The sequence below is a fragment of the Gambusia affinis genome, linkage group LG05 (genome assembly GCF_019740435.1).
Source record: "Gambusia affinis linkage group LG05, SWU_Gaff_1.0, whole genome shotgun sequence".
Classification (NCBI taxonomy): domain Eukaryota; kingdom Metazoa; phylum Chordata; class Actinopteri; order Cyprinodontiformes; family Poeciliidae; genus Gambusia; species Gambusia affinis.
In genome coordinates, this window is record NC_057872.1 from 13,997,511 (window position 1) to 14,024,357 (window position 26,847).

Below are 26,847 nucleotides of genomic sequence, written 5' to 3' on the forward strand. Positions count from 1 at the left end.
ACATAAACATTTCTGCAGCATACCCAGAGAGGTCAAAGAATGCTTCATCATTTCTATTGTGAGTTATCTTATTTGCTTAAATTATACGAGATAATGTCACATAATTTCTTATCTTATATTTGTCTTTTTGATATATCAAGGTTTTTGTGTCTCTGTTCCTTTGTTCTTTCTTTAAAACATACTAAATAAATGCATAATAATAGTGCTTTACAAATAAGCCATCCATCCATCCATGCATACATACAGCCATTCAAATGTTTAATGGCATCTTACTCATTTAACAAAAGACCATACAGTATACAGTTTGAATGTAAAATTGCACTAAACAGAACACAAGTAAAATATGTAATAAAAAAAAAAATAAACGAAGTAGATGTGCATGAATCTAATGCAAATGTGCACATGAGTGTAAGTACAGAAAAATACATCTCAAAGTACAATTGAACACAAAAGTAAATCATACAGAGCAAAGAGAAAATTAGAAACTTGAAAGAAAAAAGCTAAGGTATTTCGAAGAGTAAATATTTCAGAATATTTTCCACTTTTAGATCAGCCATACAACTGATCTATTAGGACATCTTTCATTGTTTTGAAATAAAACTATTTCATTTAGTTAAACAAATAACCTTTATTTTATACTCAGGTCGATTTGCTCTGGTTGATTGAAGACATTGTTCTTCTGCCTTACATGCTTCTTCTTCCCAGCTTTATAAATGCAATAATGTCAAGGTTCTCAGATGTAACGTTATAATTTCATACAAAAACAGCTTTTCCTACTTTGACCTAATAATAGACTGAAGTTTTTCAGTGGGATGCACATAAACACAATAGGGAGTAGTTGGGTCATCAGTCAGAGGAGAAATGACAAGGCTTCACTTGATCAATACACCAGACCTTGTTAACTGAGTCACAGAAAAGCAACTATTCTTAATATAAAGAGACAGTGCACCCAGAGGACAAGTAATGTTTCAGAACTAGATGATGGGAGGGAAAACAAGGCCACATGCAAACAATGAACAGCTCACTGGGACTCATGAGTCTTTAAATTGAAGTTTGAGAGTTAGACAACAGCGCACAGCTACACTGGAACTCTAGAAGATGCATTTGTTACTTTTAGGCTGGAATATTGTAGCTCTTTATTATTGTCTCAGCCAACAGGGGAACCGATTTCTTCTGTTCATTTAATCCTTGTTAAATTTGTAATAGAATTTGAAATTCTTTATTAAACGGGACTTACTCCTTCAAACTCACTCTGTGGTGTCACCAGAGGAAATAATACATTAAAGTGAACATTGAACACAGTCTACTGATTTCTTTTGACAACCTTGCTTTTTACCAGTTGGCATTATATGATTTTCTGAATCTAACTGTATTACATTAAATACACTCTTTCGGCCTGGCTTTTTTTGGAGTTATTGAAGTCTCACTACTGACCAGTAAGGGCTACAATTTAAGATTTAAATAATCAGCCATTCATGCTTTATAATCAGATTTTTGTTGCGAACTTTCCTCCACAGTCAGCACCTGTTACTTTAAAACTGAGGTGAGACGAGACTGTTAGGAATTTGATTCGTTGCACTTCTTGTGGGCGGGGCTAAGGTGTGTGAGCGAAGTTTTCAGGTAGTTTAATGTGCTCTGGCTCTTTGACACAAGAATAAATTTTGGTTAATCTCTGAGGGACTGCTGATATTCATTTTTATTTGATTTAACTCCCGTTTTGGGAGAAAGATACAGTTCTCCTGTTGGGTTTCAGTTGGGTCTGGTCTTCGAAGATGAGTGCTGCCACATATCACGTAAGTTTGTCGCATCTGACGTAAGTTGTTGTTTTGTTTTTATTTTGTCGTTGTAACTATTGCTATAAATTGCTCCCCACACAAAGTTTTGGCGCAGTAAAGTTTGCCGCGGGTCTCCTGTTTAAACTCAGCGTTTCAGTCAATACGGACTGATTCTTACAGTAAACACGTCTGACAGTTTTTCTTCCAGCAGTTTATTTCCCACCGCGAAACTGTGGGTTGACACCCTTAGTGTGCTTCCGGGGGCCTCACCTATAATGATTTGTATAAGCATTACAAATCCTAATGTCATTCATAAGGTCATTCATGTGACCATATTTATGTCAAAGCGTATTTGAACGTTGGAATTGTGTCATTTATAAAACCATCTTTGAATAAAGTGTGTATATATATATATGGACATTGATTATTCACATTGCTCATAAAATTAGCTAAATACGATTTGGTGTCAGATGAGGTGCGAGCTCTAGTGTTTCGATCGATGCCAATTAATCTTTATTGAATAAATTATGTTTCATCTCCCACATTTGTGTCTTCTCTCTAGTGGAATTAACTTTTTTCATATTGAAGGATACCTCCGGGTGTTTAGTTTGCGTTCTTAATTCACAGGGAAAAAAATGCTTTGACATGCTTAAGCTGCTCTTAAGGATTTCAGGGAAGATTATTTGTATAAAAAGAACAATCCCATTTCTAGTGTGTTCATTCTGACATGCTGGATTTTACAAGAAAAAGTTTTTTGTTTATTCTGAAAGGCGTGGACATATGTTTGTAGGTTGATTTCTGTTGCTAACATTGTGTGTTTGTGACATCCATTTGGCTGTTTCTAATATCAAAATAGATTAGAGCAGCTGTCTTGGTTGAGCTGTGATCGCTTAGGCTTTCTCATTGTGTAGATATGTGGAAAACCTTTTGATTTATGCTTTTCTTTTAGCTCTGAATCTCCCTGTCTGGTGTAATTGCAGTAATTCGTCACATACATAGGGAGTCAGTGCTGTTTATCTTATAGGGAATCTAAAGGACTGACCGCTCATTTAAAATGCCTTTAGAATGATCTTCTATTTCATTTGGACCATCTTTCACTGAAAATTTATGATGAATCCAATCTGTGAACATTAGTTTTAGTAGGGAAGAATTAACACTCTAAGAAACAATATTTATTTTACCAAAATCCCTGGTGATATATTTATTGGCACCCCTGCTTTTCGTACCTACAGACATCTTCTCTTCAGCTCACTCCACAGCTTGCCCAGAGGATTTAGGTCTGGGGTTGAAGGTTGCCTTTAAAAAAAATAAAAAAATAAAAAAATGTGTCTGGCAAAATAATTCAGTGCAGATTTTTCTTTATCTAACTGAAAGGCACTAATGACTCATTTTTATATTACAGTTGGAGTCTAGCAGCATTTAGATTAATAATGAGAATTTTTATCTAAATTAGATTTTTGTTTTTTGCTATAAAATACCAAATAATAATTTGAAAAACACTACTAAAGTTAGCAATGTTCATCATTTTTGTTTAAGTCAGTCAATCAAAAATAATAAGTAAATGCTAGATAAAATTACTATAACTAATAATAATAGTGATAATCAATCAGTGCATTATTTTAGCAACAATGAAAATAGATTTGCTTTTCTATTTTTTTAGGTAAAATTATTTAATACATTATTTCTTCCGTGCTATAAGTTTTGGGCAAATATCAAGTAGCAGTGGGTTTTTTACTCGATGTTGTTATTCTATGAAGATCTCATACCAGCCAGTCTGTCACCCTGTGTTTCTTCATGTCTAATTTTTAATCTAAAATAGTTTTTTTCCTTGAGTAGCTTACATCAAACTATTACCAGAGGGCTTTTTCCTTTTTCTTTTGTTAATATTTGATTTGTTGCATACATAGAGGTGAGTTTTCGACACAGAAAGTGGGAATGCTGTGATTAATGTGGTGAGACGAGTCTCTGCTTATGTGGTGACACAGTGGGATGGTTGGTAAATAATTATTTAGAAAAGGCAGGTTTTTTTTAATATAGGAAGATAATATTTAATTGTGACACCTCCGAATTATTTGTAAATCCTCATGTGGATTTAGCAACATAAGTGAAGTCATATTAACAAACTCATGAGCTGTGAAGAAAGACTTGGTTGTGAAAAGAATAATTAAGAAAACAGCCTGGCTGTGTTGTAGCGGTTTGGTTTGTTGCTGTTAGCAGCTGCTACTGAGGGTTTTGGCTTTCATGCATCTCACAGCTTTACAAATCACTGACCTTAGCCCTGAACAATGGAGGTGTAGCATTTCTGATTCCTTTTTGATAGGATGCTGTTCACACCCAAACAAAGCTGGGAATGAAAAAAGATTGGTGGCAGAGTCACTGTTGCTCCAAAACAGGGCAAAACCTGCCTGACAGAAATACTCAGAAATTACATGTGAGACATACTCACCACCATAATATGGTTCCTGGGCTCTTTCTTTTTTTAGCTTGCATGGGTTAAAGACAAAAATATGGGTCAGCATGGATAATACTACGAACCTGAACCTTAAGTTATTGGGATTTGGAGAGCAGAACAACTTGGATATCTGCTGTGTAAAAAATGGTTTTGTTAAAAAATAACTTTGGATGAACTGTTAAGTGCTGCAATTCCAACTGAAGCCCTGGTATTTTGGTATAGTAGAATATTGCAAAGGCAGTTTTGGTTGGCAATTTGCATTGCCTTCACTCTTCTTTTTATACATGTATTATTATGAGGCTTCCAACACCTGTAACCTAAAGGTTACTCAGACATTTTTAACTGTGCCCAAGACTTAAACATTGAGAAACCTCACAAGTGGTTATGACAACAAGTGATTATGACAACTATTGTTGCACTTCAAACTGTGCACAGTAATATTGCAATAACAGCTTAGTCTCAATATGTTGCACAATCCTGCAAGACAGGAATGTTGAGGTGACATAACAACTATCAAGCAAATACTGGAAAATGGGTTGAAATGAAGTTTTAACTTCTCTTACATTATGGTCACATCTGGTCAGAGTACTTTTCTCAGCCCATTTGCTTTGTCCTACATGGTTTGTGGCAAACTTAAAGCAAATTTTCTTCTTGACACTCTTCTAAAAAGAAAATTTTTGCGAAGTTTATGAAAGTAGTGTTCTGAGCAGATGTCCTCACATGTGGATCTTCATGCATGACCAGTCAGATGAGTTATTTGGTCTACATCATTTGTGCTGAAGTCTAGCCCTTGAGAGCTCCCATCATGCAACTTTTAGATGCATCCCTGCTTCAATATACCTTAATCAAATTACTGAATTCCCTCATCAGCACTCATGCATCTCTGCAGAGGCCTGATAATGAGTCATTCATTTGATTCAGGTGTGTTGGATTTACAATTTGCGGGATGGGAGCTCTGGAAGGAGGACTATACTTGGGCTCCCCTAGTCTACATGATGTTGTTTATTTATTAATGTTCTATAACGAAGCTCTGAGGACTTCACAGAACAGTTGCATTAGTACTGTGATGAAATTACACACAGATGGACTCTGTTATAATTAGGCGACTTTTTAAGGCAGATTTTGTCAAATGCTATTGTGTGTAAAATCGGCAGAATACATATGGGTGTCAAGGTTTTAAGTTTAGTAAAAAATGTTTAAAATTATGTACTCTTTTTCTTCCACCTCCTAAATATTTTAGCAAAGCATTAGATGTGAAAAATTTGAGCTGATGATATGCCAGATAAACAAGATGATCAGGAGTTGTCGTATGCAGGAATAGTTTTTTGTTCCTTGTGTTAGAGAATAAAATCTTAAAAGCAAGACTGTTTTAACAAGGCCTGATAAAGTGTTTCGCATGGCTCAGAAACAGGGGTTTGTTTTTCATGTTATGTCAGTGTACAATTAATTTAGAAAGCACTTTGGAACAAATATGTTCCACCAGCGTGCTGCAAAGTCAGAATAATGAAAGTAATGTGAGATCAGTAAAAACGGAAAACAAAAAATAAGTATTTAAACTAAATGGATAAAATAAACAGAAAAAATAGAAAGAAAATGGGTACAAACAAAGTATGCACTAATAATATGGCTAAGTTGTCAGGTAATGGCAGAAAAGTTTTTACAGTTTACTTTATAGAAAAACAAATTTTAATGAATGTTGCTGTATGAGAAACCATTAAAAAAATATATTGAAATCTTGCAGAAACTCACAAGCCAGAGCAGCTTCATTTTAACCACACCTCACTGCAGCCAGTCTGGTCAAACCAGTTAGACCAAACAACAACACTCACATGGTACTAACTACAAGTCTGTGGCTCCAGTTGATTTCCTGTCAAATGCTTTCATAGAATGGGCTCTTGTTGCCTCTTCTTTGAAATTAAGTAACACTTTTGGGCGAGGGAGAGACTTCTCATAATGCTCATGTGGGATGGTATGTCTTTGGAGTAGTGAAGAACAGGATATGATGAAGCATATGTAATGGTATAATTAGGCCGTGATCAGGGTGATTGATGTAGAAGAACCTTGGGGCACTTGCTGACCCTCTATCTAATGATTCTCCTCATTCTGGCCCATGATTGCTGTTACAGATTCCAATTAGAGAGCATGTGTAGAAGCCTGAACTGGGCAGGAATGGACCTTAATTGCCATGAGTTATCATCTAGGCTCAAGTAATTGAGCCCCCATCTTAAGGAGCAGCACATCTGACAAATTGATTTAATACCAAAGTGATTCTCCATCCCTAATGGCACTCTGGCTTCTTCACTCATGGGCTGCAGGCACTGAATTCATTGTGTGTTGATTACTGAGCAGCCAAAACCTTTTTTTTTTTTTTTTTTTTTTTCTCTACGTCCACCCACTCGAGAGAGCTCAACAACACACGCAAACTGCCTTCAAGCGCTTCTTAAAGCTGCATGCCTGTATTTTTCCCATAGCTTATCACTTAGTTATCATCCAGTCTTTGAATATATGTAAAGCATGTTGCCATGTAGTTATGCGGGGGGTAGTAGTCTTGTCAGTGTTGCAGAACAAGTTTTTTTTTAGAAAAAGCAAACCAAGCATCATGTCAGAGCTTGTTTGTTTTAGAAAATAGAACAAGGTGTGTCGCTTCATAACAGCTGGGTCTCACTGTAAAACTCTCTTTTCCTCGATTACACTACGGCAGTTCTTGTATTAGACTTTTCATTGTAATACGTTTGCATACAAAGGTTTGACCAGTTTTGAACTAACTCTCTAATATCCTAAAGAGAAAATCCCTTTCTTTTTTTTTCAACTTAGCATAGTGTCCCACTTTGCTAAGTTGGGAAACTTGCTGGTTATATTTTGTGACTTTCTCTGAGTTAACGTTTAAATAAATTAATAATTTTTTCTTTTTAAAATTCTTATATCACTATTATGCATATTCACATTTCAGGTTACCTGTATCCTACAGTCAAACGTGGTAGTATTGTGATGGTCTCGGGCTGCTTTGCTCCTCCAAGTTAGCAACTTGCTGTAACTGATGGTTATGAATTATGCTTTCAGGCAATAAATAATGAAGGAGAAAGTCCAACTATCAGTTCATATATTAAACTCGAGTTCACGTGGGCTATTCATCAGGGCAGTGGTTCAAACACACCAGTAATTCCAACCCTGAATGATTTCTAAAAAAACTGAAGCAGAAGAAATCTGTAATGGAGGTAATATATTTTCATAGCTCTATATTGTTGCTAAGATAATTATTTTTTTTTCCACCTTTTCCTTTGATCAGCACCAGAACGGCCACCAAGAACATGTAGTGTTCCTAACCAATGCACCAAAGTCCTCATCAAAGACGAAGAAGATCTGCATCCTGATTGCTGTTCTTCTGGCGCTTCTTGCTTTCTTGGCTGTCACGGCATTCCTCATTTGGTTCTTTGTCTGTAAGTAGTGATAATTTATTTCCTAATTTATTTAATGGAGCAGGTATTCAGGGACCGCAAATATTTAGATGTTTGGACACTCTGCGGAAGTCCCTAAACTTTCAGCATAGATTTGCCTAATAGATATAAGACATTCGCGTATTTACATTGCATGCATTCCCTTCTGCCAAAACAGGCACATCACAAAGCTCAAAGTGGATCATTTACACTTGCTGTGAAGGCAGAGCTCTTTGATACAAGAGTGTAAGAGTGACGTGTTTGGACTTTAATTTCCCATTAGTGTTAGTCGATTTGACAGCTCTGACGTTCTCCTTTTAATAATGCAGAGGAGAAAAATGTCATGAGCCATGACACAGTTTTCTTGTCATTTACGCAGACAGAGACTGATAAAAAGGCCTGTGAAGTCTCCATAAACACCATCTTGATTCAAGTGGCTGTTTTTAATTGCCATGAGAGCCAAACTGTCTCCACAGCATGAGATCATGCTGTAACGCTGGAGGACTGCGCTTCAAGACCCCGTTTTAAAAGTTTCTTCTGTCATCAGTAGCAGCCATCTTAAAGCATTCTGTTGATCAAACAATTGACTCTCATCTGTGTTTCTTTTCTCAGTTAATGACGATCACAGGGGCAAACTAAGTAAGCAACAAAAACCATCAGTGCAACTTTTCAGTGGTCATATGAAGCTGGCGGGTGTGAGTTATGACCAAAATCTCGAGGACGCAACTAGCCAAGACTTCAAAACTTTAGCTTCAAAACTGGAAGACCTTGTGAGTATGGCATCCAGATTGTCTCATATATTTCTTCTGCTGTACACATTTCTGCTACTTTTAATGCCTTACTCTTAGTCGTCCTCTCTCAGAAAAGAGTAGCTTTGAATGCTATTAGTGATTGCTTTTTAAAATGTCCCTCACAGTGCAAAATGACTGCTTTAACAGTCCCATGGTCTTAGAGCAAAGCTCAGGAGGAGCGTGGCAAATGTCACGGTCGGACAGTGGGGGAGCCGGAGGGCTGTCCAGTCAGACCCTCAATTCCCGAAACCACACAAAAAAATAATCTTGTGAAAGCGCACGTGGTGTCAGCTCGACTCCACCGGACCGCACACAGAGTAAAAGACTTGCTGGGGTCTAAATGACCCCATCTCTTAAGACTGCAGAAGAGTTAAGGCACCTCTGAGTGGGTGAAGAAATAAAAATAACAGTAAATTCCTTGAGTGATTTTGCTGAACAACATTGGAAGGGATGTTGTAGTACCACTCAGGAGCGTGTTGATGACAAGAGGCTCCTGCTCTTTGAGCACATATTCTTCAGTGAAAAAATATTACAGATGAGAATGTGATGCCGACATCAGGAGGAAGTTGTGAGAATTTGACTAGATTGGTAGAAAGCTTTTTAATATATGAAGTTTGCATAGATTGTAAAAAAAGGAATGTTTTTTTTACTCATTTTGTATAAATGGATTAAACATCCATTAATGCGTCTTTTCTTCCCCCTGACCTCCCTACAGGGCTGGTGTCTGGCTCCAACATTCATTGTGTGAAGAACACGGTTTCTTATGATTCATTCTTATGATTAACATATTTTTAGTCACTCTAATGCAGGAATGTTACTTATATAATTAGAACAGCGCAAAGTTCTTAATTAATATTTTCTTTAGAAATATAACTCTGAAATATTACATTCTACATGTAGCACTAAAAACCTCAAGTTTGAAAATCATAGCAGTCAGCTGCCTGACTGCGGGTCTGTATGTTCGTTCATTCATTCGTTCGTTCATTCGTTCGTTCATTCATTCATTCTCTTATTGTTTATCGTTGTGGGGTTGTGACCGGGGCTGGTGCCTATCTCAAGCAGTCAACGGGTGAGAGGCCAGGTACACCCTGGACAGGTCGCTAATCCATCGCATTGACTACATGGTAGTCATAGTTGGCCAAATGTGATTTCAGAGCAGTACCTTATGATAAGGGATAGTCTGTTGCTTCTTTAGTACAGACACGACTCTTGCAATGGCTGATTTTTAGGATTAGAAATGAAATTATATATTCTTATAAATGATGGACAAAAATTTACTTCTTTCTAGTCGTCTTGGAGCCGGAAGAGACTAGAATCAATCCAGCAAAAACACTACCAAAACCTGCAGAAGCAGCATGATGTAAAATTTCAACAGTTTCGGAGCTGTATCTCTTTTTGAAAACTATTTTATACTTTGACATTAGAAAATGGCCCATTTATAATGATATGCTATACTTGAAATTTTAAAATATGCTTCAACCATTTGTTTTTTTGCACAGATGGTTGAATACTACCAGAATGACCCACTCCTCACCAAGTATTACACAGGATCTGCAGTTACGGCCTTTAGGTAAGACATTCGCTTTTTCATAAGGATTAGACATCGTGCATTTTTCCACCGTCTCATATCCAGATTGCAGTTTCTTGTAAATTACAGTTATTTACTATTACAGCAAAAATATTTTTTCACAACTTTCTTTTTCAAGTTGCTTTAAGCTGGTCGGAGATTTTTTAAAAAAAATTTATTTATTTTGTCAATTTTTCTATGAATTCCTTAACTTTTTTTTTCTCATCTCTAAACACCAGTGAAGGAGTTAGAGCCTATTTCTGGTCTCGGTTTGAGATCCCAGTCAGCGACCTGGAGTATGTGCCAGAGTTGTCAGAGGAGCGGGTTTTGAATGTACTGGAGGAAATTGTTGCGTCACAAAGTACTAGGTCCAACCTTAATGACCTCAAGGTTACTGAAATTGCTGCTTCACGTAAGTACCTTCAGAACCAGGTGTATGGGGAAAGCTTTTAAATGTAAGAAAGCTTTTAAATGTAAGAAAGCTTTTAAATGTAAGAAAGCTTTTAAATGTAAGAAAACTTTTAAATGTAAGAAAGCTTTTAAATGTAAGCCTTAACTGATTGAGCAATCAAACAAAGATAACATGCTGTGAACAAAGATCTAAACAAGGTCTTTGTCATGTCTCGTCATCATTTCTTTTCTTTTTGCTTTGTATCCATATCACAATGGGCTGCTCTGAGTTGTGCTGATAAGATAATAACAGATAAGGCAGACCACTCTCAGCTTGTGCTGCATCTGAGATTGCACATTTTATGCTGTTTGGATCCTCTAATGATATTAGCCAGGCCCCTGGCCTGCTTCGAGAGAGCCATTTTTCTTCCTTCTGTCTCCTCAGCACTCGCCTTGCATTTGTCGACATCCTGGCCGTCAGCCGAGTGCTGGCCCTTGTGACTCTGTGGTTTTTGGTCCTCTTTAAAATGATTTCTGTTGGTACAATTTTGATGTTGCTGTCCCAGATAGTTAGACAGAGATGTATGACTTGCTGCTGTAGGGCAAGGTGAGATGGAGCAGAAAGAGGTACGCACCATCACCAGTTCCCTTAACCGCAGGGAAATGGAACAGAAAATGTGCAACCCAAATATTTTAGGCTCATACATCAAATTCTATCAGCCTCACAACTTTGGTGACCCATTCTTACCTCTTTTCCTCCTGTTTTCCTGTCACCCCACCCAAATGTCTTTGTCTCCAGTCACAGATGCTCGCCTGGCCAGGAAACCCACGGGTGAGTACAGTATGTCCTGTTTCAATCACCTGCTGCTGTAATTTTCCAGCTGGCTAGATGCTCGCCCTCCTGCCAGTCTTTAACAAATGATGGCCCTCTCCTGTACTGCATAGGTGCTTGTTTTCATCTAAGCTTACTATCCTTGTTACATTTAGTTTAGGTTGCTTTACCTTTATAGTTGTGAGGCTAAACGTAAAGTTATCCTGTCCCTGATTTAACTAAAAACATTATTGGCATTATTATTCATAAAAGTATTCATCAAACTATGTTTTCCAGCTGTAAGTTACTTTTTTTCATGTCTGTGTCCAATAACTTGTTTGATTTGAGCAATATTCTTCTTGTTCTCAGAGGACTGCTTCTTTCAACTGGAAGCAGTTGCGGATGAGCAAAAGTTTACATCCCCCGGGTATCCTACAGCTTACCAGCCAGAGTCTTATTGTCAGTGGCAAATCCGAGCAGCAGAGGAGAACACCATATCAGTCAGTTTTCCAATTTTCCACATTGAAGATGACTGCAGCGATGACTTTGTCTCAATCTTTGACTCTCTGAGCCCTGATGTATCTCAGGCCATCACAGTGTAAGTAGAGGGGGAAATATATATATATATATATATATATATATATATATATATATATATATATATAGTTTTGCAAATTTATAGGCCATGTGCAGGATCGTCAACACTTGTCATTGAATGTACCAGATTCAATAAGAGAGGGACCCAGAGAACTTTGGGATATGGGAAAGAAAGCTGACAAATTCTTCAACCTCAGAATTAGGAGGAGCAGTATGGCTTTCGTAAATTGCTCAAGGAGTCATTGGAGTTTGGTTGTGGTGTATAGAATCCATGCTACTAATTTAAAAATGTTTTATTGGCGGGCATAATGAATATTTTTAGAAGACTGCGTTTTACTTCATTTTCTACTCTTATGCAAACAGCAAGAATCTAATTATAGTTACATTTGCTAATTCTGCTTTTATGTATCTAGTTATGGTAGGGATTCTTTATCTTATTTTTTTGTATTAGCCATGCGTGGCAGCTTTTGTTTCTTGGGCTTCAACCAGAATTTGTCTAGTTTTTATTTTGCCTGAAAGAGTAGTGATTCCCAAAAGACAACCCTCCATGAATCACTTTGTATTTGACTGAAATGTTGCACAGGGATTTTAGAATAAAAGTTGTTTTCATGTGGGTGGAACATGTTCCACTTCATTCCTTTTTTTTCTGGCTTTGTGATTACATTTATTTTTTTTACTTACTTCAGAAGCCTTCTGCGATATGCGTTCCTTTTTTATTGTCAGCTTTCGAGCCCTGAGTGAGATTAAGTTGACTCAGAAAGACCTCTCTTTTCAGATCTATGAAAGATGCCAACTTGAATCTGACTACACCACTGTGTGTAATTGCATTTTGTCTGTGGGGGAGGTCGCTTTTTTATGAATCTATCAGTTGCTGAATGCAACATCAGTTGTAGCTGCAGGCAATTTGAAACGCAGAAACCAATGCCAAACAAATGCAGCCTTACCGAGTGATGCATAACATTTTTTTCTATAATGGTATTGAGCGATGGGCTTTATTCAAGGTGACATGGGGTTTATGAGAGCCATAATATAATACTCTGTAATGACATTATTCTACAGGAGGTGAATGTATTGCTGCTCATGCAACGTCATTTACGCCTTCATGGCTTTTCCTCTAGCCGCGCTCAAACTTTTTTTTTTTTTTTTGTTAACCTAACAAATGTTTGACTTAGAAACTCCACCTGAGCAATTTCTTATTAGTGCTGATACTACTCTTCTAATTTATTTTTTCCTCCTGACAGCTCTTTTATTGATTTCCTCTCAAAATGTTTTATTTTTATGTTTCTAGCAATGTGCTGGTGTTTTAATCTTGTTGAATAAAAATAATTACACTCGTGTGTTACAGATCCCCTTTCTCCAGTAAATGCTTTGAGCATGGAGAACATTATTTATGCTTGGATGCTGGAACTCGTTTAGAATGTGTCTTTACTGGTTTGTTTTCCTTGTTTGTCCACAGACAATGTGGCCAAAGGCCTCCCACTAACTCCCTGAGCGTTGTGTCATCCGGTAACATCATGCTGATTAACTTCATTGCTGACACCAATGTCCAGAAGCCAGGTTTTGAGGCACAGTACAAAATTATACCCAAAAGTGAAGGTAAATTTTCCACACTTTCATAGTACTTAACATGATCTGTTTTACAGGTCAAATATTTAGGATTATAATCCATTTCTTTTGATCAGTAGTATTTTATGCACTTGTTGAAACCAGGATTCCTACACATTTTACATTTAATAAATACCATACTTTTCCAAACATCGTCTTCATCATTCTGATATTTGAATTGAAAGCATTTAACTCAAATGTAACTGTCTGGGCTTCCTAGATATTTTTTATGATCATGATAAATGTTTGGGGTTTTTTTCCACTGTATTTCTCACAATAAATATAAGTTGTGTAATTTCTCATTTCTACGTCTATAGCCTAAAGACTAAATCACTGGTGTCTATAATTCTTCTCAATTTTAAAACTGGAAATCAGCTTTAAAATCAAATTCTTTTTACTGAGAATTTCTTTTTTGTTTTTTTACTTGGATATCAAAATAAATGCATAGACTATAAACTCCATATTTCTCAAGTGCTTCAAAATGATTGGACTGGTGCTATATATTTCTAGATGTTTTTAAAGAGTAAAGAAATGATAATAACTAACAACAATAATGCATTCTAGCTTCCCAATGTGATCGTGTCCTCACCAAAAACGAAGACAATTTCACATCTCCGCTTTACCCCAGCTTCTATCCTCCTGCCACGGATTGCACATGGACCATCAAGGTTTGTAAGACTTACAGTCTCATTCTCCAGCCCCACACCAATAGTTTCCTCTGCTCTCGCTCCCTCCTTCCTAGCACCACACCTTTTCCCTCTCCTCCATCCTTAGCCTGCTATGAAAGAAATGCTGAGCCAGCACTGTCGAAGCCAAGCTGTTCAGTACCTCTTCTATCTTCATCTGTCAGGCTGCTGTTGCTGCTGCAGCTTGAGCTGAGCTGCAGGGTTTAGTGCGTGTGGCTTGTTTGTGTGTGTGTGTGTGTGTGTGTGTGCGTGTGTGGGGGACATGCATGCAAGTGGATATGACTATATTTGTACACCCACAAACCACTTTTGATGTGTCACAGCCTTTGTGTTTGCACTTAGCCGTAGAGGCGTGTCTCTCTCTCTGTGCGTGTAGGTGACACATTGGTCAATAATGTTGCTACAAATCAGTCACCTGAAATTTTTTGCTGCAGGTCTCTGCAGGGAATAAGGTACGTGTGACATTCAACGTCTTCCGCATGAAAGAGCCGGGCGTAGATGTTCGAAGGTGTCACAAAGATTATGTGGAAATTCTGGGGAAGAAGTAAGACTTGATTCACTGGTCTATAATTGTTTGTCGGTGTCAAGTGACTCAACGCATAAAAACAAGGGTCTGGGACACACTGTCATGCTTCACATGTCAATATGTGAAGCATATCAATATTGTGCAATAACAAGATACTTGCATATGCAGTATAAAAATACACATAGCTCAGTTTTTTTCTCATTTTATGACATTTTGGATTTGTTTTATAATTGTCTATACATTCATTCATATTTGGTAAATATCTAAGATAAACTTTGGTCCTTATTGGGCCTATTTTGTCAGACCTCCTCTTTGTTTTAAAGTTTTTTTTTGTGTCTGTAGATTTGGGCAGGTTCTGGTGAGCAGCTGATATTGAGTCACATTTTCCTGACTTATTAGCACAAATAATTACCTGAATGACATCTTCTGTCATTTTTTTTCCCATTTTGAAGAATGTTGAACAGAAATAGACTTTTGACTTATGCTTTTAAGTTATTGATCACCAATACCAAATATGTGAATTATTAGAAGTACCACCACTGGGCTTGAATGTGCTGCATACAATTTTTATCTGGCATAAAATTTTATAAGTGAATCTTTTTAGTCCCCCTGAGCATTATTTCTAAATCACAATACACCAATATTTGCTTATGCTGATTCCTTGATACAGCTAGTTAACTATCAAGTGACATAAATTAAAGCAAAAAATAATCTGAGTTCATTTATTTATGTGCATCTGGAGAGGGGATTTAACCTAGAAGGATTACAGTGCTTTTAATATACAGTCAAATTTTGTCATTTTTCTGCAATCCAACACAATGGCATCTTGAAACCAATGGGTCCTGTGTCTCAGATATTGTGGAGAATTGGCATCTTGGGTTCTGACCAGTCCGTCTAATGAACTGAAAGTGATCTTCCACTCCGATGAGTCCTTTACCGACAAGGGCTTCCATGCAACGTACACAGCCATAAATCCAGCTAACCGTAAGTTGATTCTTGTTTTTCTCAACCACATAAACACCACTATTTGCGAGCATTGAGTGAAGTGTTGTAACATGACAGTGACACACTGAGCCTGCCATTACAGTGCCAACAAAGGTAGCAATTTTGTGCTTTGAAGACAAAAAGACTAAGGCTTATTGACAATAAAGCTAACGCAGTTTGCTTTACACAGACTTGGAGATTGCAGGACTGAAATATAAGAGGTGGACTAATTAGCAGAGAGCCTGTTTAGTGGGTCGGTTTTATTTGTAGCTGTCAGACAGGAGTGTCCCTTCTGCTCTAACATTGGTTCTCTGTTTGATCAACATTGATTTATAATTGCCCTGATCAACTTTTTTATGCCTGCTGTGAATATACTATCGCTGCCCTCTCAGTGACTTTGTCATTGCTGTTTCCTTATGTCCCTTTTTTCTGTCTACATGAGTAGCTTGCCCTGACCAGTTCGCGTGCAGCAATGGCTTTTGCATTGATGCAAACAAAAGGTGTGACGGCTGGAACGACTGTGGCGACATGAGCGATGAGAGGAAATGCAGTAAGTTGATCTGGCGAGACTTTTTATTCCTTTAATAAACCCGTCTCTACACCCCTTCCCTTCCCATGCCCCCTCTCATTTCTTAAAAAGAAATAGCTTTTTTTAAAAACTATTCTTTATAATGGCCTTCTTGCTGAGAGTCAGATGCGAAGATGGATACCACTCTCATCTCTGCCTGGTAAGTGTTGCCAGCAGCCAGTTAGCTTAGCTCAGCAAAACGAGCAGGAGGAGGGGGAAACACTTAGCCGGCATCTGTCCTGAGATAACGAAATCTGAGGAGCATAAAAATGACAAGCTGTGTTTTTTACGAGCCAGATCATATCTTATCTTCTCCTCAGTGCCACTCTTCTAGACTCTAGGAAATCATTTAGTGCTAATAGCCAAAAAATCAGGCACAACTTACCAAAAGTTATAATTTAAATTTATTTCCACATTGATCACTTTGAATTAAACACTCAGAACATGTTACATAGTAATTACCATGGTTTCTTTGTTATCTTAAAGCAAGGGCCAGACGAGACCTGCAGTTTTCCTTCTTACCGCTGCTTTTTTGCTTCACGTTCAATTCAAGCATCTTGATATTTTTGCAAAAACTGTTCAGCTTTTACTTTGCAGTTCAGTTATTACTATCTGATGCAGCCCATACATGCTTTGCTGTTCCAAGTTTATTCGTTTGTTCATGTTATTTATGTGCACGTGTGTCCAAATTTCCTTTGTTTTAGAATGTGGCAGTGACCAGTTTACCTGCAGTAATGGTTTGTGCAAATCAAAACTCTTTGTATGCGATAATTCCAACGACTGTGGAGATGGGAGCGACGAGAAACTATGCGGTAAGTATGATTGAGAGCTATTTAAGGCACCAGACTTCCAAACAGACCAAAACATGACATTGAAAATTAACCACAAGGTGGATGATCACTATAGTCCATCTCCAGAGAGAAGTTTATTATCTCCTGGGGAGCATTTCTCTCTCTCTCTCTCAGCTGTTTTGAGCTGGCATGAAACCTTGATACTGAGATCCTAGTGGCGGTTTATTATTAAGTTGATGTTATAAGTTGTAAATCCCTCTTAGAGTAACCCAAAAGCAGCAGTTGCTGTTTATTAGTAATTCATAGCCATTAGGTACATATTCATCAGAGAACTTACAGGAGTACTGGCTACACTGGACTCATAACCATGCCAGTACTAAGCCGGCAGTACACCAAGTAACAATGTGGCACAAACATTACAATGGTCTTGGTGGTGCAGCTGCTATAGACATGGCTGCTGTTCTGGCTCCATCAATAAGAATGTTGCCAAGTAGCTGAAATGAATGGTCCACTTTCTGCATGTCAGTATATAAGGCCATCATCAGGGGTCTTGCACACAGTTTGTTATGGACTGCGCTCCTTTCTGTGTAAAAGCACACACCTCCAAATTGTACACCTCCTGCTTCACTGCAGATATTTTTACAGGTTGTATTAAAAATGCAAATACGTCATTCAGCTTTTCCATGCTATTAAGGAAAAACCTTGCCATGATATTAGCAGGGGAGGAATAAGAGAAAGCAGGCACTTCTTGGATTTATATTGCAATTATACAAAAATATCCTGCTAAAAAAAACCCAAAACATTTTAAGCTTCAGAGATTCTGAAGTCGGAGGTTCTGAAGCTTGGCCTCTAATTGTATATTACAGCTTTATGGATCTCAATCTGTAATAAATCGGCCCAGGTTTAAATTATGGCATATATTTGGTAAACATCCTGTCTTGAATCTTTTTATGCTCCTAATACTGATAATAATGTAAGCTGAGTTAGTTAAGTTCTTCTTTCCTGTTATTGTCAGTAAAACATTAAATGACCCTCTACCAGCCAGCTGACCTACGTTGTGGAGCAACAAGCACTGAAAATTTTGCTCACTCTGGGATATTTTCGGGCAGGTCATTAAAGCACTTCAAAGTGTAGAAATGGTAAGATCAAAAATCTAAGCCGTTTTGAAACTAAACTTTTTAGAAACTTTGTAAATCTTGAAATCAGTAGCTGACCCCATACAATATGGTCACTGATACCTGGGATGTGTGCATACATCACTACAAATCCTATCTAATACTTGCAGATGCTGATGCCTTTTTTTTACTGCTGCACTAATGTCTGTCTTTGATATAACTTCCTTCGAAACTTGTTTCGTTGACACCAGGTTGTCAGCCAAATGAGTGGCGATGTGGAAATGGAGTTTGTCTTCCTCAAGATGTTATATGCAACAAACTGAAGGACTGTGAGGATGGAAGTGATGAGGCCTCATGCGAAGCCTGTAAGCAGATGACCACGTTTTTGCTTCTTAAACAAAACAATCACCTCTGCCTGGTTGTGGGAATAACAAAGATGTTTCACTCAGACCTTTGTCTATTTCTCTTTTCACTGTTGTTTTTACTCTGTTTTATTTCTTCCTACTCTCCTCTTCAGTCTTCATCAATTTCTCTCTGACTCCCCTCTTGCAGTCACAGACGTTCACAGAGGGCACGATTGCATTTCCTTTTGATTTTCACTTCTGTGAATAAGGAGGCATATTAGGCCTTAATCCCAATCAATATGCCCAATCAATGCAATCTGCTGCTCAATCACTGCACATTGTGCATTGGAGCCTCACTCTGAAGCCTCACTGATTGCGTAGTATTTCACCGGTTAAATGTGTGTTTTCACTTCGGGTCCTGTCTCCACCCCCTTTTGCAGCCCCAGATTTGTGCTCTGACTTCAGCTTTAAGTGCAGCAGCGGAGAATGTGTCAACAAGGTGAATGCCGAATGTGACCGCGTGAAAGACTGCTCGGATAATTCAGATGAACAATCATGCGGTGAGGAATCTTCCTCCTTCTTGGACTCTTCAGTGTTTTGTTTTCTTTTAAACAGCTGAAGCTGGATTTAATCTCGTCAGTTTCAAAGAAGATTATAGTTGCCAGATTGAGCTCCACGTTGGGCTGTCTGGTAAGAAGAAGAACCCCAGGCCAACTGTGTTTATATATATTTACCACATTTAAGCCTCAGAGAGCACCTGCATTTTATTTTCATTTTTATTTACAAATTTTACTGTGTATCTCATTAGGATTTTAAAAGTCATTAGCATCAACAGCAATGACTGGCTTTGTGTCAGTGTTCATCAAAGTCAATTTAATTTTCAGCTTTTTTTTTTTCCCCCACCATGGATTGGATCGAGATAGGATTTTTTATTTCATCTCTGAAACCTTTCTCTGTTGTATTCCAGACTGCGGCACCAGGCCTTACAAGATGAACCGAATCGTAGGAGGGCAGAACGCTGATGTTGGGGCGTGGCCCTGGCAGGTCAGCCTTCACTTCAAGAATTTTGGCCATCAGTGCGGCGCCTCGATCATTTCAGAGAGGTGGCTCCTGTCCGCCGCTCACTGTTTCGTCAACATGGACTCAGAGTAAGTCACAGAAGTCAGAAATGCACAGAGCTAAAACAACACAACTTTTCAGATCTTCTCTTCACATCATACTGCATTTTCTAAGATGGATTCAACTGGAAAGAAGGATACTAGCAGTCTACAACAAATACAGAATCTCTCCCTTACAAATCAGCATTTCTTGCTGTGTTCACCACAGCAGCCTGTTGGTGGTGCACTAACCATTCTGTTCAGCTTGAACACGGCCGTAATACATTCATTTGTGACAGCTGCACAGGTTGTTTTTTTTTTTTTCAGACTTGTCTACAATGTTGAAATGGTTAAATGAATTAGGACATAACCATCATAAGGTGTTAAATATTCATACTGTGAAACATTTAGTCAGTTTCACATCCATTTAGTAACCTTAATGCAAGCATTGCATAAAGCACACTTTATTTGTGTAAAAACAATGTCCTTGAACTTTTTACATGATCAAAACATTTTAGAAAATAGTGATACATTTTTCATTATGTGTCATAGTGATACATAGTGTTTTCTGTGATACATAGAAAATGGTGTATCATTTTTATGATACACGGCTTTCAATGTATTTTAGAAAATATGTATCGGAAGCAAACACTGACCCATTGCTTTCAGGCCTTACACAACCCTGATTTACTGTAAGCCTAAATTAAATCCAGTGCAACAAACTGTCAAGTCACCTAATTAGCAAATACTCTACATGCACATAGTTTGATCTCGGTGTTAACACACTTTTAATGAAGGCCATAAAGGTTGCGAAGAACACTGATGAACAGATAGCTTTATGAAGACCAAGTAAAATAATTGTGAACAAGTTGAGGGGCAAGGTTATAAAACTTTTTCAAATTAAATTAAAATCAAATTTTATTTGTATAGCACATTTCAGCAGCAAGGCATTTCAAAGTGCTTTACATCATATCAGACACAAAAACACAATGAAACATAGAATCAACAATCAAAACACAACATTAAGTCAGATTCTGTCAAAAAATTTTTTAATTGATTACGTTTCAAATACAACTCTAAACAAGTGGGTCTTCAGTTGAGATTTAAAGGAAGTCAGTGTTTCAGCTGTTTTACAGTTTTCTGGAAGTTTGTTCCAGATTTGTGGTGCATAGATGCTGAATGCCGCTTCTCCTCGTTTGGTTCTGGTTCTGGGGGTGCAGCGCAGACCAGAACCAGAAGACCTGAGAGGTTCTGGAAGGTTGATACAACAGCAGCAGATCTTTAATGTATTGTGGTGCCAAACCATTCAGTGATTTATAAACTAGCAACAGTATTTTAAAGTCTATTCTTTGAGGTACCAGGAGCCAGTGGAGGGACTTTTTATCCTACATAAGCTATAAACATCTCATAAAGCACTAGTTTCATCAGATGGTCCCATAAAGTTCCCAGAAGCTTGACACAAATGAAAAACTACCAAGACCTCACCTTCTACCTAAACTGTGCAAGCAGAGCATAAATGTGAGAAAAAAACTGCAGACAGTTCCAGTTGAAGATTCTGTTGACAGGAAATCCATTAGTTCTGCATTCCACAAATTTAGCTTTTATTGAAGGGTGGAACAAAATTCTATACTTTTCGGGAGTGACAGCAGTATACTGTGGGGATGTTTTTCTTTCAAGGGGCAATGTGTTTTTAGGCACAAAGTGCCATTGTACAACACAATTAAGTAACTGTTAACCTTCCAGTTGTTATAAAAATGCTGTACATTTCACAAAACATAAGAAATTTGACTTCACAATTTGAGTCCTTGAAATTTGACTCCTTTGCCTCTTTAAGAAGATCCTACACTTTCTAACACTCTGTTGTAGGTTATATCTTTTCCCCTATCTCACTTAACCTCTTTTAACTGCTTACATGCACACCCCCGCTGCAGCTCACATAACCATGTTTATGTGTGACTGCTGGCAGTCGTATGTAAACACACTGAAACTGATTTGACTACCCTTTAGGGAGGGTACAGATTGCATAAAAGAATAAAAAGCTAAATTCGCCTCACTTGGTTTCATCCATAAGGTGAGCTAAGTGTGGCCCCAGCGTTGGACGGTGAACGTAACTCTGTATCTGTTCGATTTGCATGACATGCATGGCTTGTAACATTTGATCATTTTTCAGCATTAAAGGGGTTCTGTTCAGGTCCTGAAACTGGTGAGGGGGCCTGACCACCAGCAAAACTCAGCCTGAGGACTGAGGTTTGTTGAACTAGCCAGCAGATTGTGAGAGCTGGTGTTTAAGAACCCAAATAGCTACAGGAGAGTCAGTGATTCTTCAAACATGCATAAAACACTCAGTGTAACACTCCAGGTATGTTTCTGATGAGGGAATAATATAACATGTAAAATATTGATTTTACATAATTCCTCCCCTCCAACCCCCACTTTAACATTGTTTAAAGTTGATGGGAAGATAGAAGAAGTTAATGCAGTGGATTCCAGGAAGAAACCTTTCTTGATGCTGCAAAGACTTAAGGCCAGGGTTGGGAACTGTGACACAATGGATGTGAATACTTTTGCAAGGCACAGAAAATGATTTACTTCATGTCTCTCATGCTTTTACAGCCATCTTGATCCAACCAACTGGCGCACATACAGTGGTTTGAGGGACCAGTATGAGATGGAAGTCGCTCAGAGGCGTAATTTGAAGAGGATTGTTCCTCATCCAGATTACAGTGAAATTACCCAAGACTATGACATTGCGCTACTGGAGCTCACAGAGGTGCTGGAGTGGAGCAACACTGTCCAACCAATCTGCCTCCCCTCTCCCTCCCATGTCTTCCCTGCTGGATTGTCCTGCTCTGTCACGGGCTGGGGCGCAGTCCGGGAAGGAGCTACTTGTAAGAATTCTCTGTAGAATTGTGCCCATATTCTTCGTTTTCTTTTTTTTTTTTATTGCAAATTTGAATAATGTTTTTGGGTCTCGATGATGGCTAATTTAGCCATTCATCATATTTTTCCTTGTGGCGTTCCCTAAAGCCATTGTCTTCCCTTCATCCCCCTCTGCCTTTATTGTCGCTCGTGTTGTTTCCCATGTCTTACAACATGACGCACTTCACTGCTGCTTTATCACGCTTCCCTTTTGCCTTACCTTTTTTCCTGATCTGTTCCACTCACTTAAGAGACATCTTCTGTATCCATAAGTCAACATGAACTCCCACTCCGAAGGGACGTTTCATAAACCTCTGTTAGCAACCTCTAATCCAGGCCATTAACACCTTTGATGTTGGCCATGAACATTAAGCTAACATGGCCAGAGTCGCTGACCCCTCTCTTATCACTTTTGCAGCTATGTTGCCAATGTTGCTGCAGGAAGCAACAGTGAAAATCATCAATGACACAGTGTGCAAGCAGGTCATAACTCAACAGGTCACCTCCAGGATGTTCTGCAGTGGATTCCTGACAGGAGGAGTCGACGCTTGCCAGGTGAGACCGTGCAAAATTTTCCCCAGGAAAGAAAAGCGAGAAGTTTTCACACATTTGTAATTGCTGTGCCATCACAACCAAACACAATCTGATGATTTTACTTGCTCACCTGTGGCACTCACAAGGGAGACTCCGGAGGCCCTTTGTCGTGCAAGGAGGAGAATGGGAAGTGGTTTCAGGCCGGCATTGTGAGCTGGGGTGAGGGCTGCGGCCGTCGGAACAAGCCCGGAGTCTACACCCGCGTCACCAAGCTCAGAGAATGGATCAAAAAGGAGTCAAACATTTGATGAACAAATGCAGCAGCAGGAAAGATTGCAGTGCTAGAAATGCTGGAAACAGAACTTTTTAGCATCGTTCAGGCCAAGTCTTTTTGAGTTTTATCTATTCTTAACAGCCGGCTGAGCATACTGTTGCATGGGCCCAGCTGTTCACATGAATGACTTTAAGCACATTATGTGGTTGCCAACCTCCCACAGGAACTCCACAGACTCAAGTTTTGTACATTTTCTAAAGGTGTTTCTTAGCAGTGTGTCATGCTGCCATCTATTGAAGCAATACCTAACTGATGGATACAAGCCACAGTGTGTACAAAAATTATTTATGTATGATTTGGGAATACTTTTGGTTGTTTAACCTTTTTAAATATTTTACTTGGATTTTTACAAACTGATTTTCTTTGTGTACGGTGCCATTAGTGATTTTTATTTTGAATATTTTTCCGTTTTCTATACCCAAACTAATTTGATCTCACTTTCCGACATGCAGTTAATGTTCCACCGTTCTTTCACAACTTTAGAATTTAACTTAAAATGTAAACAAAACGTCCCATTTGAGTGGGGATGGGGTAAAATTGAAATATCCAATAAGGAAAAATGGACCAACATCATTTATGTACAGTCATTTTCATGTTATGCTTAGACTGCATAAATACCAGGAGCTGGCTGCAATGGAAGGCAGAAATTGCATTAATCAATCTAAAAGCTTGTGATTTGCTTTGGAAAATGGCCAATGGTTAAAGTATGCCAGGTCTGTTATTGGTGGGCCAAACTAGGCAAAAATATCACAGTGGTTCTTGAATAATGGTACTGGAATGTTTTTTTATGTGTTCCCCTCCTCGACCCAATATATTTTCTTGTTTTATATTTCCATGGTTACTGGCTTTTGTCTAAATTTGTAAATATTTTTAAAGTATTTATATATAAATTGGTGGGTGGAGGATCCAGCTGGTTTGAGCAGACCAAGTCTATGATTACAGCTCAGCATGAGAGACGTTCAAGAGATTAACCACAGCTAAGAGTATTTCTACTCAAAACCAATTTGACAGGATAACCAATTTTAGGCCTGACTTGTTTTGGGATAAACTAGCAAAACCTAAGGTGTGAATGTGTATTCTTTCCAAAAAGTATTGGAGAGGACTAGGCATGGGTCGGTGTGTAATTCTCTCTTTAAGGCATATTGGCTTGGAATTAAAGCGAATACCCCTGTCTTTGTCTGACTTTTTTTCTTTAAACAACCTCACCAAAAACGTGCTTCACTGTTTATTCTGCTTGATAATGTGTTTATATACCAAAAATTATCATGCGAGGGACTAATTTTAAAGCATATAACATGACGTCAATCATTCTAGGGCGTTTGTAAGCACGTGACCTTGGCGTTCGCAATTTGTCCAGAAGTATGTGTTTCTTATCTGGAGGAACTGAACCTGGCTCAATGGTGCCGGGGTTCGTCATTACTGCGGTCAGAGATTTCGGGGGAAATAATAGTAAATTGTGATCCAATGTCGCCAGTGGGTAATATCCCAACAGCAGTTATCCAGAGGGCGGAGTACAATTTATTCAATTTCCAAAATCCAAACGGAATCTGGAACAATGCAAGAGACGGATGAAGGCCTGCAGCCTAATGACCAGTTGAATGAAACTGATGACTGCAACTACCACATGTTCATCTGCACGAAGGTAACTGGTAGCAAACACCCCAGGCTCCCAGTTGCAACATTTTTTTGAAAATAAAGTTTTTAATGGACCTGACCGAGAACTTTTGTCATCAACATCCGACAAAAATAAATAGAAAATTATTTTTTTATGACCCTATTAGTGATACTTTTACTCAGGTTTACAGAGAAATGCTTCTCAAGAAACAAAAGAAGTAGCCTATTATTTAAAACAAAAAACATAAAGTCCATCTGACGAAGTTGACAGTGCATGACGCAGTTGACGCAGAACTGAAGATGGTGACAAACTAGTAAGCACAAAGAAATGCTTGATACATGTTAAGTAATGCCATTTATGTAAAATACATTAAAATGAATTAACTACAATTCTTAAGTGAGATTTGCCAACACTGTCACTGAAAGAGACTGATATTCTGAATGAGGCCATATTATAGCTCATCAGGTCCATGAAATCGTTACAGTGTACTAAAATTAAGCATTTATTTCACAAAATTTCCTCAAAGTTTTGTAAAATGTCAGTTATGGTGTTGACACATCATGGTTGTGACGAACAACTTACAAATAAAACAGAAGGCAAAACTAAAGAACAACATAAGACAACCAGAGCTGGTTAGCCCTCAGCAAAGGAAGAGAAAAAAGGAGGTCACGGGGTCCTCAGAAGTTCTGATGCCCCCAATAATGCCTGATTTTTTATTTTTTATTTTTAACATTCTGACGTCTGTCTGACGTCTATCAAGTTGATGTCTGACGGTGTTGACAAAAACTTGGGACAAATTTCAATTGAGTTGGAAAATATATAAAAATGATTTTTAATTAAATTTATTGATACTTTTATAATTAGTTATTTGAATACTTATACTTAATTGTCATAATATATTATGTTAGTTTTCCTTTAATTGTTTTAAACTATTATAATGTACTGAGTTCTGCTCCAGGACAAGGGATTTTAAAGACTCCATCCACCTACTACAATGTTTAAAATAAAAAATATTCAGCAAACACCAGGAAAACATACAATGTTGTGCTCACATGGCCCAGGTTAGTTTAGTCAGATATTTGAAAAAAAATTATTTTGTGTATATTTTATTCAAATATACACAAGTAGGAACTGTTTTGTCCCTCTTCTCAAGAATCCCTGTTTGACACAAAGCTGATCAAAATATTGAATAAACACCAGCAAAAGTAGCAAAACTCAGCAACAGGTAAAGGAGGTCACTAACTTCATCTTATGAAATGGGGCACTTGGGCAATGGGGCAATACTGGGGCACTTTGTCTGGCATGTCAAGCAATGGTCTTTAAATCACAGAATTTGTATCATGAAACCTTTTAGCAGTTTTTAAGCTGTAGGATGTTAAGATGTAGCATGTGTATACCTTGATTCTAATTGCCAAGCTGGTTTTAAGATGTTACTTCTAAATGCTGTGAGTTGGACTTCTGAATTTCTATTATTTATTGGTTTGTTTTTATGTTTTTCATATTAAAGAACTATATTAATAAACCTTTATTCATCTGATTGTGTAGTTTCTAAATACGTCACCTGCTTTGCCCGTCTTTGACACGGTCTCGTTTTGTAGATTATGTTGTACATAATAAATGCATGTGTTGGGAGAGCTCATACCTTCTCACAGTGGAATTGTAATGAGGATGTACCTCTCCTCCCTATCGTGAGCAGCATGCATACCTGGGGAACAGCGGTGACAAGACAAGCTCATATTGTCAAATAATACCTTCCTTTGTCACAGCTCTATCTTATTACCCTACCAAATGGGCATGTTGACTTCAGGAGGTGGATACACATATAGTGGGGGTACTGGGGGATCTACTGTCTCATCTGTCTTCATTAAAGTCACAGCAGCAGTGGGGGAATCGGAAAATCAACATAGACAGT

At 38.1% G+C, this 26,847-nt stretch overlaps 1 protein-coding gene across 1 annotated transcript; it reads left to right on the plus strand.

Moving 5' to 3' along the window:
- Positions 1 to 1,580: 1,580 nt before the first annotated feature.
- Positions 1,581 to 24,493, plus strand: zmp:0000001114 (suppressor of tumorigenicity 14 protein homolog). The gene is made up of 19 exons (XM_044117456.1): positions 1,581 to 1,793; positions 7,514 to 7,664; positions 8,274 to 8,431; positions 9,952 to 10,022; positions 10,259 to 10,431; positions 11,209 to 11,241; positions 11,590 to 11,818; positions 13,274 to 13,413; positions 13,987 to 14,090; positions 14,543 to 14,652; positions 15,488 to 15,618; positions 16,064 to 16,168; positions 16,891 to 16,998; positions 18,344 to 18,457; positions 18,877 to 18,996; positions 19,404 to 19,584; positions 22,147 to 22,421; positions 22,871 to 23,007; positions 23,133 to 24,493. The coding sequence occupies exons 1-19, from the start codon at positions 1,773 to 1,775 to the stop codon at positions 23,292 to 23,294; spliced, it is 2,523 nt and encodes an 840-aa protein (XP_043973391.1). The 5' UTR covers positions 1,581 to 1,772; the 3' UTR covers positions 23,295 to 24,493.
- Positions 24,494 to 26,847: the final 2,354 nt, after the last annotated feature.

Excerpts from the sequence above, each read along its gene's own strand:
- zmp:0000001114 (XM_044117456.1), top strand. The coding sequence starts at position 1,773 with ATGAGTGCTGCCACATATCAC. Across the intron at positions 10,023-10,258 it reads TCTGCAGTTACGGCCTTTAG|TGAAGGAGTTAGAGCCTATT; the intron begins GTAAGACATTCG and ends TCTAAACACCAG. Across the intron at positions 11,819-13,273 it reads GTATCTCAGGCCATCACAGT|ACAATGTGGCCAAAGGCCTC; the intron begins GTAAGTAGAGGG and ends GTTTGTCCACAG.